Source organism: Oxyura jamaicensis, chromosome 6 (genome assembly GCF_011077185.1).
Source record: "Oxyura jamaicensis isolate SHBP4307 breed ruddy duck chromosome 6, BPBGC_Ojam_1.0, whole genome shotgun sequence".
Classification (NCBI taxonomy): domain Eukaryota; kingdom Metazoa; phylum Chordata; class Aves; order Anseriformes; family Anatidae; genus Oxyura; species Oxyura jamaicensis.
Window position 1 is genome coordinate 21964330 of NC_048898.1, and position 16826 is coordinate 21981155.

General features: G+C 55.4%; 1 protein-coding gene across 10 annotated transcripts in view; it reads right to left on the reverse strand.

Moving 5' to 3' along the window:
- Positions 1-236: 236 nt before the first annotated feature.
- LCOR (ligand dependent nuclear receptor corepressor) overlaps positions 237-16826 on the reverse strand; it is a 62229-nt gene continuing 45639 nt past the window's right edge. For 7 of the 10 annotated variants that reach the window (XM_035329311.1, XM_035329309.1, XM_035329308.1 and 4 more), the window contains one exon: positions 237-5614. In XM_035329311.1, coding sequence (XP_035185202.1) covers positions 1114-5547 — 4434 coding nt within the window. In that variant the 5' untranslated portion in view covers positions 5548-5614 and the 3' untranslated portion in view covers positions 237-1113. The other 3 variants (XM_035329314.1, XM_035329317.1, XM_035329316.1) reach the window with 2 other exon arrangements.

Genomic DNA, 16826 nt, shown 5'->3' on the forward strand with positions numbered 1-16826 from the left:
CACGCTGCACAGCCCCGAGACACGAGCAAGGGCGAAGCGACCACACCTTGTTCGTACAAGGACGAAATGCAAACTGCAGTAAAGACTACACCCAAGCCAGCCCCTTCTCTCAGCCCTGCTCCAAAGGCTGCAAATCCAGGCTTAGGAGGGCGCTGCGCAACCAGTGCACGTGGATGTGCTGCCAGGGACTGGGCTCCCCTTCTGCAGGGCACCCGCACCAGAAGGATGTGGGTCTGTAAAAAGGTTCAGCCTCAGCCGAGCACTGAGCACGCTGCCAGAGACCACGAAACCAACCCGAGCGCAGCACGGTGCTGATGGGGAAGGATTTCTGCCCAGCAGCAGGGCACAGCAGGGCCAGCTCGCCCCAAGGCCAGCAGAAACGGAGACGGATAGAGCTCAGCATGCCCCGTGTGCCCCAGGGACAGGGCAGCATCGCTGCCACCACGCTGTGACCGCCACCTCCCTGCCCCGCGGCTGTGCGGGGGGAGCGGGGCTGGGGGTCAGAAGCAGTCGCTGGGTAATACTTGTCTGCAGGTAGCACAACGGGCCACCAGCAGCTGCTACGAACGATCCGACGAATGACAGGTTCACCTTTCTCTCCCTCACTGATGGAAAATGGTTTTGGTTTTGCTTTAAATGCCACTACGAAGACAGACAGAAGTAGGACGCTGAAGGAAAGGGAAATGTTTGTGTGCACCGAAAGGCTGCCGAAAGCTACTTCATGTGCACAAAGGTGGTTTTCTTTCTGCTACAGTACAAGTGCTTGTGCCTCAAGTATAAAACGCAAGCCTCCAAATCACACAGACGAGCTTCTTATTTTTATTTTTAAAGTGATAAATAAGGCACTGTACTTTTAACTAAAACTGCCTGGTTCCGAGGTCCCAAAAGCCCACGGAACGTTCAAACTGCAGAAACTTCCTTCTGAACAGCAGAGACAGACAGGCTGACCTCTTCTCTGTCCGAGACACATCTCCTGATGCCTAAAATCACGGGCGTTATCCTGTAACTGCGGATTTTTAAAGGCTTGCTACAGCTTATAAAAGCAGCTTTAGTTAATGCATGGTAAAGGGTTACTACTATACATCAGTTTTGTACATGGCTACCGGTTCTCCGCTATTTCGTGTCCAGGCGCGAGCGCTTGCTGTGCGAACAGTCAACTTTCGCCCGCAGCTTCCTCTTGCCCTGCGCCCCGCTGCTCTCCTGCATCTTCTTCATCGACCTCGTCAGGGTTTTCCCACCGCCGGGCTTCTTGTTGGCCATCTTCTGTGACCTCGTCGAGGACTCCCCGAGGGGCTTCTGCCGAGGGGACTTGGCCAGCTCCTCGTGGCCGGGGGGCAGCACGGCCCGCCGGCTCGTGTTCTCCTTGCCCTTCCGCACGGGGAGCCGCACCTGCTCCAGCTGCCTTTTTGGGGCTCTTTTCTCTTTCAGAGACATTTTCTTGGCAAGCTTACTGCTCCTCTCCATGGCAGCTTGCTTTCGGGTGGCGGGAGCTTTGGCGCTGACCTCCGAATGCTTTATTTTACCGGCCTTCTTGGCCGGCAGCTTGTCCTTACCGGCGGAGCCGGCGCGCTCCTGGGTGCCCCCGCTCTCCTTCAGCGTCCTCTTCTTCCTGCTGAGCTGCGGGTCGGCCCTGGGCGAGGGCTCCTCCTGGCACCTGCCCTTCCCCTTCCGCCCCTTCCCCGCTCCGTCCACCGCCGGGGATCTAGCCGGGAAGGCGTCTGCTTTGATCTGCAGGGCCAGCTTGGGAGACATCAGCGGGTTGATGCACACGCTCTTGCGGCTGGGCTTGCTCTCCAGGGCCGGCTGCTCCCCGGGGACGTCGCTCCTCCGCTCGGCCCTCGCGGCGCGGTGCTGTGCCCGCAGCTTGCCCCGCAGGTTGGAGTATTTCCGCAGGATGCGGGTGCTGGCCTGCGTGGGCAGGCTGGGGGTGGGCGCCACGCTCCGGTCCTGGCTCGCCTCCTCGGGGCCGGCTTCGGAGGGAGGTGGCTGGCTGGCCCCGCCGGCTTCTTCGGCCTCGGCTCTGTCCGCGTTCTCGCGGATTTTGGCCCACAGCTTTTGGTTCTTCAGGTTGTTCCGGGCCGGGGTAGCGGCGGCGAATTTCTTGAGGTGTTTTTTCAAGCGTTCGGCTTGCAGCGAGCTGGGGTAGAGGCCGGAGGAGGAGTACTTCTGCATGGGGACCTTGATGGGGGGGATCTCCCCCGGGAGACGGGTGTTGAGTTTCTTCACGATCACCAGAGACCTGGTCTCTGTCGTCTCCAGGAACCACTGGCAGATGTCGGACAGCTTGAAGGCCTTCATAAACAGCATCTGGACGGGAGACAGCTTCTGAACTTCCAGCGACCCTCTACTTTTCCGTGTCCTTTTCTTGCTTTTCCAAATCTCCTTCAGCTTGTCGGCTTTGTTCTTCACCTTGGGGGATGGCTGCACTTCCTTCTCCAGCTGAATCCAGCCCTTCTGAACCTTCATGTACTGGGCGTTGAACTCGGCAATCAGCTCCTGGTTCTCCTCTTCGGCACACCACTCCATGAACTTTGGTTTGCTGTCAGCCATGTCTATGTCCTCCAGCGCCAGGGAGTCGTCATTCCCTGAACTGCACTCGTCCCGCGGTTTGGGGGTTGCTTGCACAGACTCCTTCCCTGGTGTGCTCTTTTTTGCAGTGTCAGCGGGTGCGGGCGTGTGCCTTAAGTTATAAAACTGCAGGGCTGACTTTTTGGGCTTCGCAGCCTTCGCTGGAAGATGCTTGCTTCCGCTGGCCCTGCTGCTGGGACACGGAGGCGAGCTGGCCGCTGGCTCGTAGTTCTCCAGCTTTCCTGTGTCCATGGCGCTGTCAGAGCTCTCCTCCTCCTTTGTTCTGGTATCACCCGGCTTCACCTCTGCTTGCTCTGCATCGTCTGCAGGCATGCTGCTTTCTGCGGGGAGGAGGATGCTTGTCTTCTCAGCATCAGCCTGGACACACATCTCCAGCGTCTCGCCTGGTTGACTTAGGCCGCCTTTAGCAGGGGGGTCGTCTTTAGAGGAATCTTCTCCCTCAGCCACAGTCTCTTTCGCTAAGATGCTTTTAAAGGTCTGTCTGGTAGCGACACTGTTCTCCTCACCTGGCTGCTGCTCAGTGATGCTCTCCGGAGCCTGGTCGGTGCTCGGCCCCTCGCTGGTTGTGAGCAGCGCGTTATGGAAGCAGTCGTTTGGGAAGTGCATGGATGCTGCCCCGTCCAGGTGCACTTCTCTCTTGAACCGCTTAGCGCCAGGACTCTTGGAGAGTTTGATCTGAAGGCAAGGAAGCTGCACGGAGCTGGAAGAAGCAGCGTCCTCAGCACTGCCCTCGGCAGGTGACTGGGACTGCTGGCTTCGGAGACGCCGGTCGGATGCCACGAGCGTTCTCCTTCCTTTCTTTCGCTTCTTGTCTAGACTGTCTTTGGAAGAGATAGAGTCTTTCTCTGCTGTTTCCAAGCCATCGGGTTCAGGCAGCGTTTCCCCTTCAGCAGGCTCTTTTTCACCCGCCGGGCTGTTGTTCTGCACTGCCTCCCCTTCTGAGACTGCAGGGAGGGCTGTGCTGGCCGGCACAGCCTCCTCTTGCTCAAGGGAGCTGTCACCCGGCATGCCCAATAATTCAGCTTCTGGTTTAGCATCGACGCTTTTGTTCACATCCACGCACTGGAAGGCGGCAGGGAGCTCTGGGGGACAATCCCCCTCAGTGGCAGGGAGCTGCTCGGGAGCCTGCGGGTCTGGAGAGGGCGGGGAGGGCTCTGTGGGATGTACCCCGCAGAGCTCTGCACCAGCAGCGCCTGGAAGCTCAGCAGGGTCCCTCGGGCCAGCACCGGCCAGGGGTACTGCGTCCAGAGCAGCGGAGGGCTGCAGGGGAGACCCCGGCTCTGGGCTGGCAGGGAGGTCGGGAATAGTTTGCACTCCCGAGCCTGGGGAACCTTCCTCCCCGATGGCTGCTTCAGCAGCAGGAAGGGCAGCAAAGCCCGCAGCCTGCACGGCACCGCTGTCTTTGGAGCTGCTGTCCCCAGAGGAATCCGCACTAGCCTCCAGGGCAGCCGTGTCCCCAGCCCCTTCGCTGCGGGGGGAGCCTGGGGGCGGCGAGCCAGCCAAGCTGTCCTCCTTCTGCGGGCTGGGAGGAGCGGAGAGGGAGAACAAGGGCATGGCCACGGCAGCTTCCCGCGAGCGCAGCACCCGCATGTCCCGCGGCTCCCGCTGGACGCAGCCCAGGTCGCCTCTCGCTTTCGTCTCTCTGCTGGCCGGCGCTCCTTTGGCCAGGAGCCTGAGCGAAACCCTTTTCTCCCCGTCCCGTCCCGTCCCCGACGACCCACCCCCTGAGAGCACCAGAGCCGGCTTCGTGCTTACGAGCGCCTCTGTTCGCAGTGCCGGGTTGCCGCCCCGCTCCTCCGCCCGCGAGCTTTTCACCAGGGTGCGGACGGTCGGGAGCTCGCAGCACTCCCCGTTGAAGAAATAGCCCCGCGTGCTCTTCCTCGCCGTCCTGCGCGACGACACCGAGCGCTGGCTCTCGAAATGGCACTCGGTGATGGGCTGGCTGATGTAGACCACGTCGCACTGGTTGTCGTAGTCGTTGATCCTCAGCCCTGAGGCCTTTTTGCTCTTGCGGGAGGACCTGAGGGAGGCCGCCTTGGCGCGGGGGTGCCCACCGGGGGCCCGGTGGGCGGCTGGCGCGGTGCCAGCGGGCAGCCAGCCCTCTTTGGATTTGTCGAGCGGGCCCTTGTCGGCCGGGTGCAGGTGGCAGCCTGCCTTGCCCTTGGCCATGGCGTGCAGGTGGTTTTCTGGCTTTGGTCTCGCGTCTTGTTCTTTCGCAGCTAGGTCCTGGTGCAAAGATGCTTTTGAGCCGCATTGCAAAGTGTTCTCCTTGTCAGCTCGGCGAGGGGGGCTCACTGCAAAGCCGGGATCCCAGGGCTCTTCCGGCAAGGCTCTGAAAGAGCTCTTCTGGGAGCCCAGACAGCCGTCTAAGCTGTCCTCGCTGCCATTCACATTCGCCACTTTGACAGAGATATAGCCTTCCACTAGAGTCTTACCTGCTATCTGCTCTTTATTGTCCTCACACTTTCTGACACCGGCTTCTTGCTCGTGTCCTGCAACCTGCCCTTCCAGGCTCTTTGCAGTGTGATGGAAATTCAAGGAGGAAGAGTTCAATGTGCTGAGGTATCCTTGGGTGGAGCTGTCCTTTGGGCTAGCAGAACGAAGTCGAGCAACGGGAGGGTCAGAGAAGTCTCTTCTCAAAGCAGGGCTGGGGCTCTCTGCTCTGTCCGTGGATTTCAGCTCTGTGGGCTGCTTCGGGGCTTGTCCTGCGACATGCAGGGGGCCGTCAGACCCCGAGTGTCCCGGCTCTGAGGAAGAAGGGGGCCTTGATTCAGTACAAGTAGCACCCTTATCCTGATTTTCAGTGCTTCGCTGGCTACAACCAGAGCCACAAGTGGAGGCCTCCATGCTTTCGGATTCGGACAACTGCTGGCCTTCAGAGTCCGGTTGTACTTCAGTGTATATGTCGTTTAGCACGCGGATGAATTGCTTCTGGTGGTGTGTACACAGTCTGACCATAAACTTTTCCAGTGGAGACTTCGGCTGATTGTTAGAGTCTATTGCTATTGTCTCTGCTGCATCCTCACTAGAGAGACAAAGAGAGAAGCAATCAGTAACATGTCCCCGGGAACAGAAGTTTATGCTGCAAAACTGGAGCAAGCCTTCTCCTCCCACCCAGGCGTACCACTCGCCTGATCTCCAGGTGAGATCAAGCACCCCGTTGTCAGGAGGTTGGCAGCTGCCCCTTCGGTCCCCAGCACACACACGGACGTATGCACATTGCTGGCAGGGTACGAACTGCACTTCCATTCGTCTCCCACTGCTACAAGACCCGTATAGCTGCACTTCTGCCTAGGGCTCCCTAGGCAGCACTAGTGTGTAGGCGCCATGTGACACGCTCAAAGCAGACCTGAACTTCCTGGTGAGGATCAGATTTGCAACATGCACAGGCCCAACACTTCTGGGAAGCACTGGAACAACTGCAGGCATCTGCATGCTCCATCTGCGCACCAAGGATCTGTGGGAGCAGCGCAGCAGCCCAGCTGGGCAGCCAGACACCTTGAGCTGCTGTTACGTCTGCAAATCCTGCTTCCTTCTAGGTAGCAGAAGGAAGGGTCTATCTGCTAACCGAGCAGACCTCAGCCTCCTCTGTTATCAGAGAAGAAATCTTGGAGGGTTCCCAGCCTGCAGGACATGCATGCAGCAGTGCACCCTCCCGTGGTGCAGTGCCTTGCCATTTGCACTGACCTTTGGTTTGCTGCCATTTAATAAATTCGCTCTGCAGCTGACGGTCTGACTGGCAGCTTGCAGTGGTCACTAAGAAAGTGCAGCTCTACAGCACTGCTGGCTACAGGATCACTGCCACTAGCTACCTCTTTAAAAAGATGATTATCATTTACCTGCTTGGCACAGGCAATTAGGACTTCCTGGTGGAGAGGTTAAGGGATAATTACCCAGTGTTTGCACTAACTTATTAGGAGCGCAGCACCAGGCTCTGCTACCAAAACCGTGCCCATTCCCAGCAGCAGCACAGGCGTTTCCCACCCCATCCCCGTGGGACCTCTGCCAGCCCGGTTTTGGACTAACAGCTGCACTTTGCACCTCGCTGCCCTCCGGGGAGCGAAGCGGTTCCCCCTGCTCCCCTTCCCGGGATGACTCACGGCGTGAATCACGGGAAGCGCAGCGCCCAGGAGGCTGTCAAGGCTCATTGACCCCTGCTGGTGAATCACCACCGCCAGCTACTGTGTGGCATTTCAAGGAGGATTTCGGCAAGGCTCTGCAGCTCCTGCGGACGACTGGCAGGTTGTGCATCTCGCCCAGAGCCGGCGACCAAAAATCCAGCGGGAGGTGGGCAGCCGTGTCGGCTGCCGTCCCTGCTGGAGACCAGCTGAGGCTGGCAACAAAGAGGGAGGAGAGAAAGCCAGGGATGTGGGACGGCCGTGCTAGGTGGCAGCCTCTGTGCTGGAACTGGCCTCTGAGAGGTGCTCCCCTGCTGCTTGCTCACTGCCCATCGCTGCTGGCTGGGGACTGGCACTGCCGTGGAGGCACCTCCAGCAACCCAGGGTCTGCTCCCAGACTCAGCAAAGGCCAGGAGAAGGCTTCTGTGGATGGCTCTGGGCTTGGCCACTTGGCCTCCTCTTCACCCAGAAATGGCAGGCTGCAGCCAACAACCTGCTCCGAGCATCTGCTAGCCAGCCCTGAGCTTTCCAGTCTGCCCAAGTTTCAAGCTTTACCCTTCAGGCCTCTTGGGCAGGGTTTTCCCCAAACCCAAAAATTACACTTGGTAAACGTGCTCCAGCACCTCCTGAACCCGGTGCTGGGTCAGCAACAAGCCAGCTCCCTTCACTGCTGCAAGCTGGCAAGCGTGCCCGCTGGAGCCGCCACAACTGGTCGCACCCGGCGCTGCCAGCTCGCAACGCCCGGGGTGAATTTAAAATAAAAACACTCAGGTATACCCCGGCCCCTCTCCGGAGCCCTGCATGGGAAGGGTTGTGCCAGAGAGGATCCCTGCACAGCCCAGCTCCTCCCCTCGCCCCGTAGGATAACAATGGAGATAAAACTTTCCCCGCGCCACCAGGAAGGAGAAGAGGAGGGCTCGGAGGCAGGTCGCCGCGTGGCTCCTTCCCCCCGCCGCTGCGGGTGCATGGCGGCAGGTTTCCCCTTACCTGCCCCAGATCCCAGCTCCGGGGAGTGGCAGCCATCTTCCCCGCCAGCCTGCATTTATAGCCGCAGCCGCCCGAGGTGCGGCCCTGCCCGGCCCCCCCGCCGCCTCGCAGGGATGCCGGAGGACGGGGAAGTGGTTGCTCTCTGTAAACTGAGTCCCTTCTCCCAGGAGAGAAGGCGACAAGGTGCGTGGGGCTGGCGGAGACCCGCGTCCTGCTCACACCACAGCACGGACCTGCGCTCCCCGCTCCCAGGGCCTCAGCGTGCATTGCCCCCTTGCTCTCACCGCCACCCTATTGCCCGACCGTGCTCCAAGGAGTTAATCTGAGATACACGCAGCTTGTTAAGCTGTAAATTTGAAAAACAGAGATAAATATCTTTCCTGCTTGATAAAGGAGGTAACTCCATTAAGACTCAATGCCCTTTGTCCTTAGAAGACCCATCTTGCCCTCAGCGACACCATTCGCCAGGTCTGCAGTCTCATTACCTGCAGGGCTTTCTGTTTTTGTGTTACTGTGCCCAAATGTGGACTACGATTCCTCACCCTGAGCCCATCTGCTCCCTCCTCAGCCTACCCTTACATGGGCACCTTGTTTTTCTGGGCGCAGAAAAACCGAGCACAGCCCCAGGCGCCTCCCCAGGGGAACCACGCCAGGCCCCAACCGGCCCCTCTGTCCTGCTGACGGAGGCACAGAGAGAACCGAAGACCAACAGGGAAACACAGAGGATGGGAAACGGGGACATGCTTTGAAAGAGGGAGAAAAATTCCACCCCAGCCTGCAGCTTTTCCCGCAGAGCCTGCGAGGTGGCAGGCCTTGCCCTTTGCGGCCACTGGCCTCACAAGCTGCCTACACCGGGCTGTTGTGACAGGAGCTCCCACTCGAGCTGCACCACACCGGCCTGATTTGGCCCGGCTGCCTGGTCTCCCATCACCAGCAGGAGACACCTTGGTGTCCCAACAGCATCCTAGCACCCGAGCCACCCCCCAGGCCCGGCTTTCCCAGGTCTGCCCCGCTCCCTGCTCCTTCCCCGCCTGTCACGGAGGTGTCAGAGGAATCAAGGGGCAGGAGCTGTCACAGAGACACACGGGGCTGTTGCTACGCGACCGTCGCGGTGCAGCAATTAACGCTTGGAAAACGTGCTGTGCTCTGAAGCTATTTGCATAGCTGCGTGCTGCAGTACGTCTGTTTGCATTGTGCCGCCTCTGTGTAGCGGAGCTGCAAGCCAGCCCTCCCCCAGCCCCTGCTGGGGGGCACCCAGGGCTCCCGACAAAGGCCGGGCGGCTGCAGGTGATGGGGCCCTGGGTTTGCCTGCCGTGACGCCTGCAGCACATGCAGGTATGGGATTTGCAGCCCTGGAGGACGGGGAGAACACCAAGACATCTGGATTTCACCCTGCACTGCTCAATGGGTCTGCCCTCCCTATGGGGCCAGCTCCTGCTGCGCTCCCAACCCGCTCATGGGGTTACCTCGCCTCCCCTCTCCCTTTTAAAGCCCTGCGGGTGCCCTGCCTGCAATTCCAGAGTGTATTTTCTGGGGGAGGAAGGAGAGGAAGAGGAAGAAAGAGAGGGAGAAAGAAAGCAGCTGTTTCACACCAACCTACCTGGAACGCCGGTCTCCGAAAACCTGTCAATTGCCAACTGCAATCTTCTGGTTTGCCCACCCCAAGTTTCTCACTATTGAACATGAAGCCTGTGCCCTTTTTGGGTTTCTTTTTTTAGCCCTTGAACGTCAGTTTGATGGATTATAAGTTTACAGGTATGTTTTGTACCTCAGAGGCACAAGAAGCAGCAGCAGAACAAAAGTTCAAGGCTAAGTGTTTCTGTTCCTTTCAGACCACTCTAAGCACCAGGATTATAGTTCTGTAAAAGAAACAAAACGTAGCTATAAACTTATAAAATCCAATTTAGTGTTTTTACTGGGATGACCTCTCCCCTCCCTCTCCTGCCGTCACACAGCCGACGCAGCACCCGCCGGCCGAGCCTCGTACCACCCCAAACCAGCAGGGCCTGGAAACGTGGGATTTGAGAAGTGTGGGTGACTTCGGAGGAAGCCGAACTTGTGAGCGATGCTCACCATCAGCTGAACTCCAAGCACTGAAAATGCCCCCTCAGTGTGACCCCATGCCCAAGACAGCGTGTTTTACTGCCTTGGTGGGAGCTCTATCCCTTGTGGTGGGAAGGCTGTGAGGAGGGATTGCTGAGGAGAAGCAGACCCTTGAGAGCAGCTCGCTCACTGCTGAGCCCTGCAGACCGGGCAGGAGCACCAGCACCAGCGGGGAAAGGCACTGAGGATGGCACTGCATCCTTGAGCAGTGACACCAAGCCAGCTGCTGCCAGGGGCCTGCCCCAAATCAGCATCCCAAGGCAGGGCGGTAAAAGGTAACCCATGCTGCATCTCCCCTGCTCTGTCACGGCATCTCGCTCAAAGCCAGCACCACGCCAAGCTGCACCAAGGCCTCATGCCTTGAAAGGTGGAGAGGGGACGTGTTGTCTTCTGCTGGCACTGTTCTGCAATGCAGCCGTCCCTCGCAAGGGCCGGGCGCAGCACGTTACGCCACTGCAGCAGGGTTTGCTGGAGCTCGCCCCTCAAGGCCCCAGTTAAAAGCTGACACTGGATGCACCGGTTTAAATGACGGCATTTCCATCAGCAGAAATATGCCTGGCACCTAACACTCCCCACACAGATGAATGAGTCCCTTCACACCTCTGTGGGTGCTACAGTAATTCTTGCTGCACTGGAAAAAATAGAAAAGCAGCACGGGAAGAGCCGAGGCTCAACACAACAGCTAGCGAAGAGAAAAGCATTTTTCTTCTCTAAATTAAAAGCTTAAGTTGTGCAAAGCACAGCCAAAATAACTATGGAAATATTGCTGCTGAGTTTTCAAGGCCCCTGAATTTACGCTGTCCTTGGTGATGTGCTTGGGGATTTATAAAGCTTGCGTTTCAGCTGAAAAGCAGGAAGTAAGAAGTTATAGATGGTTTTTGTTTGGTTGGGGTTTTGTCAGCTGCACGTATCCGTCGGTGTATCCAGGTTGTACAATAAGCCAACTGACTGGATAAACAACAGACCTCCATTACAGATCCAGACTTTTAACCCTTCAGAGTAGTGTCTTATTTTTTTTAAGCATTTAAACATTTAAAATAACCTTCTCCCCACCTGCAGCCAAATAAAAATCAAACAAAACAAAGTTTGTTTTACATTAGAACAAAAAAACAAACAACCAACCTCAAATAAGTCTATCATTTTATTTTCCTGTCACTGCTTCCTCCACTCCCAGCTTTCCCACGTAACTAATCCAACCGTATTCTGCAGTAGCTCATCATCACTGGTGATACTCCTAATACAATATTTAATGACTAATTAAAAACCTTACCATTCAACTATTGCTTTAAAGCCAAGGGAAATGTATCATGTTGGAAACATTATTCTACATACGAGCTTTAAAAGACTTTCCAGAATTGTCCTTGCCCGTTTTTCTAATTACCAAGGACATCTGGGATCTTCTCTTTAAGGAAAAAAAAATTACCATGAGTGTTTCTCTCCGAGGCGGTACTCGCAGCATCCTCCCTGAGCTAGGCACGCCAAAAGAAGACAGCACCAGGAGACAGATAACAAAAGCGGGCCGGGCAGGAAGAGTTCCCACAAGGTTTTTCACAGCTTTGCACATGCTTTAAAGGAGGAAGCACCCAGTTAAGGCAGGGAAGAATGAACCACAGGTATGGCTCCTGAATACACACCGGCTCTGAAGCCGGTGTTAGGAAGGTGTATGGCCTCTTCCCTGCTTCCAAGCCCATCGCAAATTAAGGCTTGTAAGCAGGATACACTGCCCTGGGACAAATCCTGTCTCACCCTACTGCACTGCACCCGTACTGGGGGCTTGGCTGCACCTGCGGGGCGGCAGCAAGCAAGCAGAAACCCCAAATACAGCTGCTGCCCTCTTGCAGACATCGCCAATGCTGGCTCTGGCAGGCACACACCGCTACGCACAGCCACTGTCTGCTTCTAGAAACCTGCAAGGGTCTCTAAGGCTGCATATACCCAGGATACAATCTTTTCTCCCTCAGTGTGGATGTGAAAAAGCAAATGCAGCAGTGAGGTAGAGCTGCTGGAGCTAAAAGCCAGCGCTTGGGAAGGGCTGGTGGGATGCAGCTGAAGAGCAGAGGGTGCCTTGGGTGCAATTAACAGACATTGGGGGATATGACCCCATTTCAGATAACCTGCAGATGCAGATAATTGGGCCTCGGATAATCAAGGCCGTGCTGTTATCAGAACCAGTGTCACGCCTCCTAACAGCAGCGCTCCCCCCGTGCCGGTGCTGCACCCACCGTGTTGCGCAAAAAATGCCTAGCGAAAGGGGAAGGAGCGCTGCCATACGTATGATCTGCCAACCGCCGGCCCCAGCAGCCAGCTCCGGGGCTGATGCAACACTTTGGATCGCTGCTTGGGAAATAGGTTAAGGCACAGAAAGCGGATTTCACCCCCGGGACGCCTGGGGGACGAGGCTGTCGCAGAGCTGATGGGCTCGGCAAGTTCTATTTTGAAAGTGGGTTAATTCAGCTGCCATTCAGCTCCCGTTAAACGATGTAGGTTAATTTTATAGTCAGATAACTATTAAGAAACCAAAACATGCGGCAGGAAATGTCTCTGCCGCGTTCCAGTGGGGAGAGGCTTCCTCTGCACTAATGTGCCCCCCTTCCCCTGCAGCTCCAGCCTTCCAGCCTTCCCTTCAAACCCTGCACATCCCTCACATTATCTCCTTTTTTTTTTAATTAACCCTTGCTATCACCCACTGTTGCAATTCCCCTCCCTTATTCCCCTTCTTCAGAGTCTGTTCTCTTCCTAAAAGTTTGCCTTGGTATCCTGGCCCACGGTAATTTTTCTCCTTCATTTATGTCTTCTCACATCCCAACACCAGAGGAAGACTAAAATCCAAACCTTGTCCAACCACGGCTAGCGGTTGGACAAAGAGGGTCCCACCTCCCCCATGTCCCTGAGATTTATCCAGCTACGTGGCAAACTGAGGCAGGGCAGTGCACCAATGTGCTATCACTGCAAACGTACCAAGCTTTCTTCAGGGTTATTTATCTTATTTAAAGCCCCCTCGATTTTGGCAGTTTACCCTTTGTAATTGGACGCCACAGTTAAAACGTACTTTATCTCTGCAATTCCCCTCCCTGCAGCATAATGATAGGTACTGCTTGTTTCTCCGTCCCTGGGATGAAAACCATCAATTGCTTGTTTGCCCTAAAGAGAAAAAATAAAATAAAAGGAAAAATCCATCTATCAACAACATATGCCTGCAAAGGAACAGATCCCCTGGAAAAACCCGAGGTGACTCATCACTCCTCACGCACAGCGAGACCGAGGACGGAGTGAGACCCGCGGGAAGCCAAAACCCCTGAGGTGCCCTCGCTGCTTGCCTCCCTGTGACTTTTGCGCCTCGCCGGTCCCACGGCTCCCACCAGCAGGAAAATAATTCCCTAACCTTCACGCGGTGAACTGAAGTGATGCTGACCCATTAGCACACGCTGCCCGTCAAGCACTCGCAGATCCCTTCCACCGTAGGCGGTTTTTTTTATCGTATTAACAGTAAGTGCACTACACGAGTCCTGAAAGCTCGGAGAAATGAACTCGCACTTAACCACACGGCGGTAATGATGGTGGAGACCACAATGCTAACAGGATGTCGGCGTTTTTACTACGGCTTCACTGTAAGTGACCAGGAAAATACAGAATGAGACCATCACCAGAAAACACGGCAAAACCACCGCGGCAAAACCCTCCTCACGGTGACCTGGGCGCACAGACAGCAACTTCAGCACCCAAACCACACGCTGCCTGGGGAGTTTTGACCCACGGAGGTCCAGTGCCGGGCCCTCTGATGGTCCCGCTGAGGCCTCACTATCCCTGCCAATCTCACAGGGAATGTCCTTTTTTCCACTAGGCAGCTATAAGAAAATGGACGAAACAGCCAAAACCCACACCTCATCAATGAGCGCTTTGCCAGCACCAAGTTGGAGCCACCGCTTTTGTCGCTTCGTGCTAGGTTACATAGATGTGCAGCTTTAGCACCAATTATTATTCCTAATTTAGGAATGAAATCATTAAAGGCGCTGCAAGGCATATTTGTCTTAAATCCAGGGGTGTGCTATGTTTGCCTTTTTTTTTTCTGCAATTTGCAATCCAGTCTACACTCAAACAAAAGTAAAGGCGCCAACGTAAGGATTGCAACGGGTATAGGAGCGAAGGCTAGAACTAACGAGCAGCCAAGTGGGCACGGCTACTTTGCACGCTTGTGTGTGCCTGTTAGAGAGAAGCCAGCACAGGTCCTGAAACAGGAGCAAACATCTACCATTTTTGGGGCATCAGTACCGAATCACAGCCACGTAAAGCTCTAGCTAGCAGTGAGGGCACGTGGCTGTCACCGTGGTCCAACGAGTCCTTAGCTGTTAGTGAACAGCCCCGATTACACAGCAAGCCAGCTTAGCTTTCAGCTCACAGGATTATGTTTGATGGTGAGAAATGAAAAGAAAACTTGCCTTGACGTACGGAGTGCGTTTGTTATGAGAGGTTCTTATGAGAAACCAGAATCCTACAGGGTCTTTTTCTAGCATCTCCTTTAAAGTCAAGTAATTTGTTTAAAACCACTGCTAACACCTCAAACACAGCCACGTGCTTTAAAGTCCTGAAAGGCATCTCACAGAAATACCACGCTTGACCACAGCACAACACCAGAAAGAACAGAAAAACACACCAGCACCTTCACCTGAAAGGGGAGCGTGACGGAAACACCAAACTGAGTCCTGCTCGCCGCATGCTGTCAGCTACGAGACGTGTTTAACTCGAGAAAAAAACACACTTATAAATGCAGAAAGACTCAACAGTATGCCGAGCAAGTCAGAAAAAGGATTAAACCATACCCTCTGCGAGGGTCCCACCGCCTGGGGAGGGGACACGATGGCCATGGGGTCACCTCTGCCAACAGCACGAGCAGCAGCGCGTGGTGCCAGCTTTCCTGCACTGCCACGGACGAGGCCACCAGCAGCACAGCCTCACCTGGGGGTATGGCATTTGCCAGCAAGCCCCAGGCTCGGGTCACAGCTCCCGGCACACACCAGCGGTACGCGTGGAAGCCTCTCCACGCATGCCCTCATCATGGGGAAGCTGCTCAGCTTCTCCTAGCCTCGATATTTTTCCCCCGCGCAGTCAGAATAACTTTTAACAATTGGTGTCAAAGCCTTCATCTAAAGCTCAGTGACAAGAAAAGCACAGCCAAAGGTTTGGTATTAAGAAAGGAAATCACAAAAGCCCCTTTCAAAGTCAAGAATGCCATTCCAAAACAAGTTGGGCGAGCCCCTCGCTTTGTGAGCTGGGCAGGAGGGATCTGGGACACGTGATGATGGGATCCGGGGGCACGCCAGCCAAAAAAACAAACCGCGGCGGGCTTCACAAATCCGCCCGTTTAGCATTACAGCTCTGTGCAGACAGTTTGCCGATAACCCCACAGAAGCAAACCTTTTTTGCTTCTTTTCAGCACGGGGCTGCCTAACCTGCACCTGGGGGCAGCAGCATGGCAAGGACAAGTGATGCAAGCACCAGCTTTCACCTGGCCAGCCAGCAGCAGCAGCACCAGCAGCAGCAGCAGCGATAAGGCAGAAGCCCTGGCACGGGCCAGGAGCACGGTGCCACACTGGCAACAGGCTCGTGCAGGCGGCTGCTGGCACCTCCGCCGTGTCCTTCGCCGTGCTGCTCCGGCAGGATAGGGCCTGGGACTCCAGCTGGTCCCGTGGGACCTGCAGCTGTGTCTTGGCACAGGCAACCTTGCACTTTTGGGCAGCCACGCTTATATTTCTGCGCTCTGAAACATACCGTAAGCATTCCTAATCTTAGCTGAGCTTTTAAACGATTCCTGGAGATCTGAGCCGTAGCCATCTCGCACAGAAATGCATCTTTTTGGGACGGCGCACTCAGCAGCACCCCTGCGGAACTGCAGGACAGCTGCAGGTGAAGAAGCCAGAGATTTTAGAAAAGTTTTTGTTTTGAATGCCACCTGTAGATTTTGCTACTTCAGACGTGACCTGTATAAATGAGATGCATTTGTCGTGTGCTCCCTCCTCATATCTGAAGTCAGCTTACAAGGTTATCTTGTCAGGTTTATTGGGGGAGGGGGGAGTTGGGTGAGAAGAAACTTATGAATTAATTCACGCTTGTGAAGTCATTCAGATTTCTTCTGCATTTCCCACTGACAATTGAGATGTGTTGGATCTTAAATCACAGAGGCTGCATCAAGGGAAGCAGAGCAGGGGAACAGCAGCGCTCCCACACACGGTATTATCTGAGATCCTTCCAGCAGCGTAACATCTTTTCAAGTGCCTTGAGAATAACTATATTACAAAGATCGCCTTTATTTTAATCCCTTTGCTATCTTCATTGTTTCAAACCGTATATTCCCGGATTTGCCTCTAACATTACAAGCTCTGCCTTCTGGAATTACTTTGTCTGTCGCTGTACCTTCGGTTACCCTTTTATACCAGCAGCGACAGCATCGAGAAGTTTTTACGGTGACGTTCTCCCATGCGTGAATCACATTCCTCCTAAGCAGGTCCCCAGAACTGCTGCTCACCCCTCGTTAAAAGCCCCAGTTAGGAAAATACCCATCTCTGGGCTCGTGCCAAAGGGCGTGCAGCAGTTTGCAACCGGTCGATTAAGAAATCAGTGATTTGCTGAAATGTCTTTCTGAATGAGGATTTGAATCCTCCCTCCCCCCCAGGCCCACTTTTGTCGTGCCTCGGGGACATTAAACAGCTCAGCATGATCAGTCTCACTAAAGAAACAGAGGAAACCCTCGCACCGCAGCTCTCTGAGCACAGACTGAGGACTCTATTCTGTTTGCCCAAGGAGGTGAAGTTGTGATACTCGGCAATTTCCTGTATTAAAGCAGCTTCACTCACACAACTCAAGTTGAGAGGGGTTGGACTCGATGAGCCTTGTGGGTCCCTTCCAACCCGGGCTATCCTGTGATTCTGCGAGTCTGGGGTCCTTAGAGCGAAGGGCCTTACCAGCTGGGAGTAATCCCAGTGCCCATGGGTAGAGACCTGAAGCTTTCTGCTCTTCCCAGCCCAGGAGCACAGC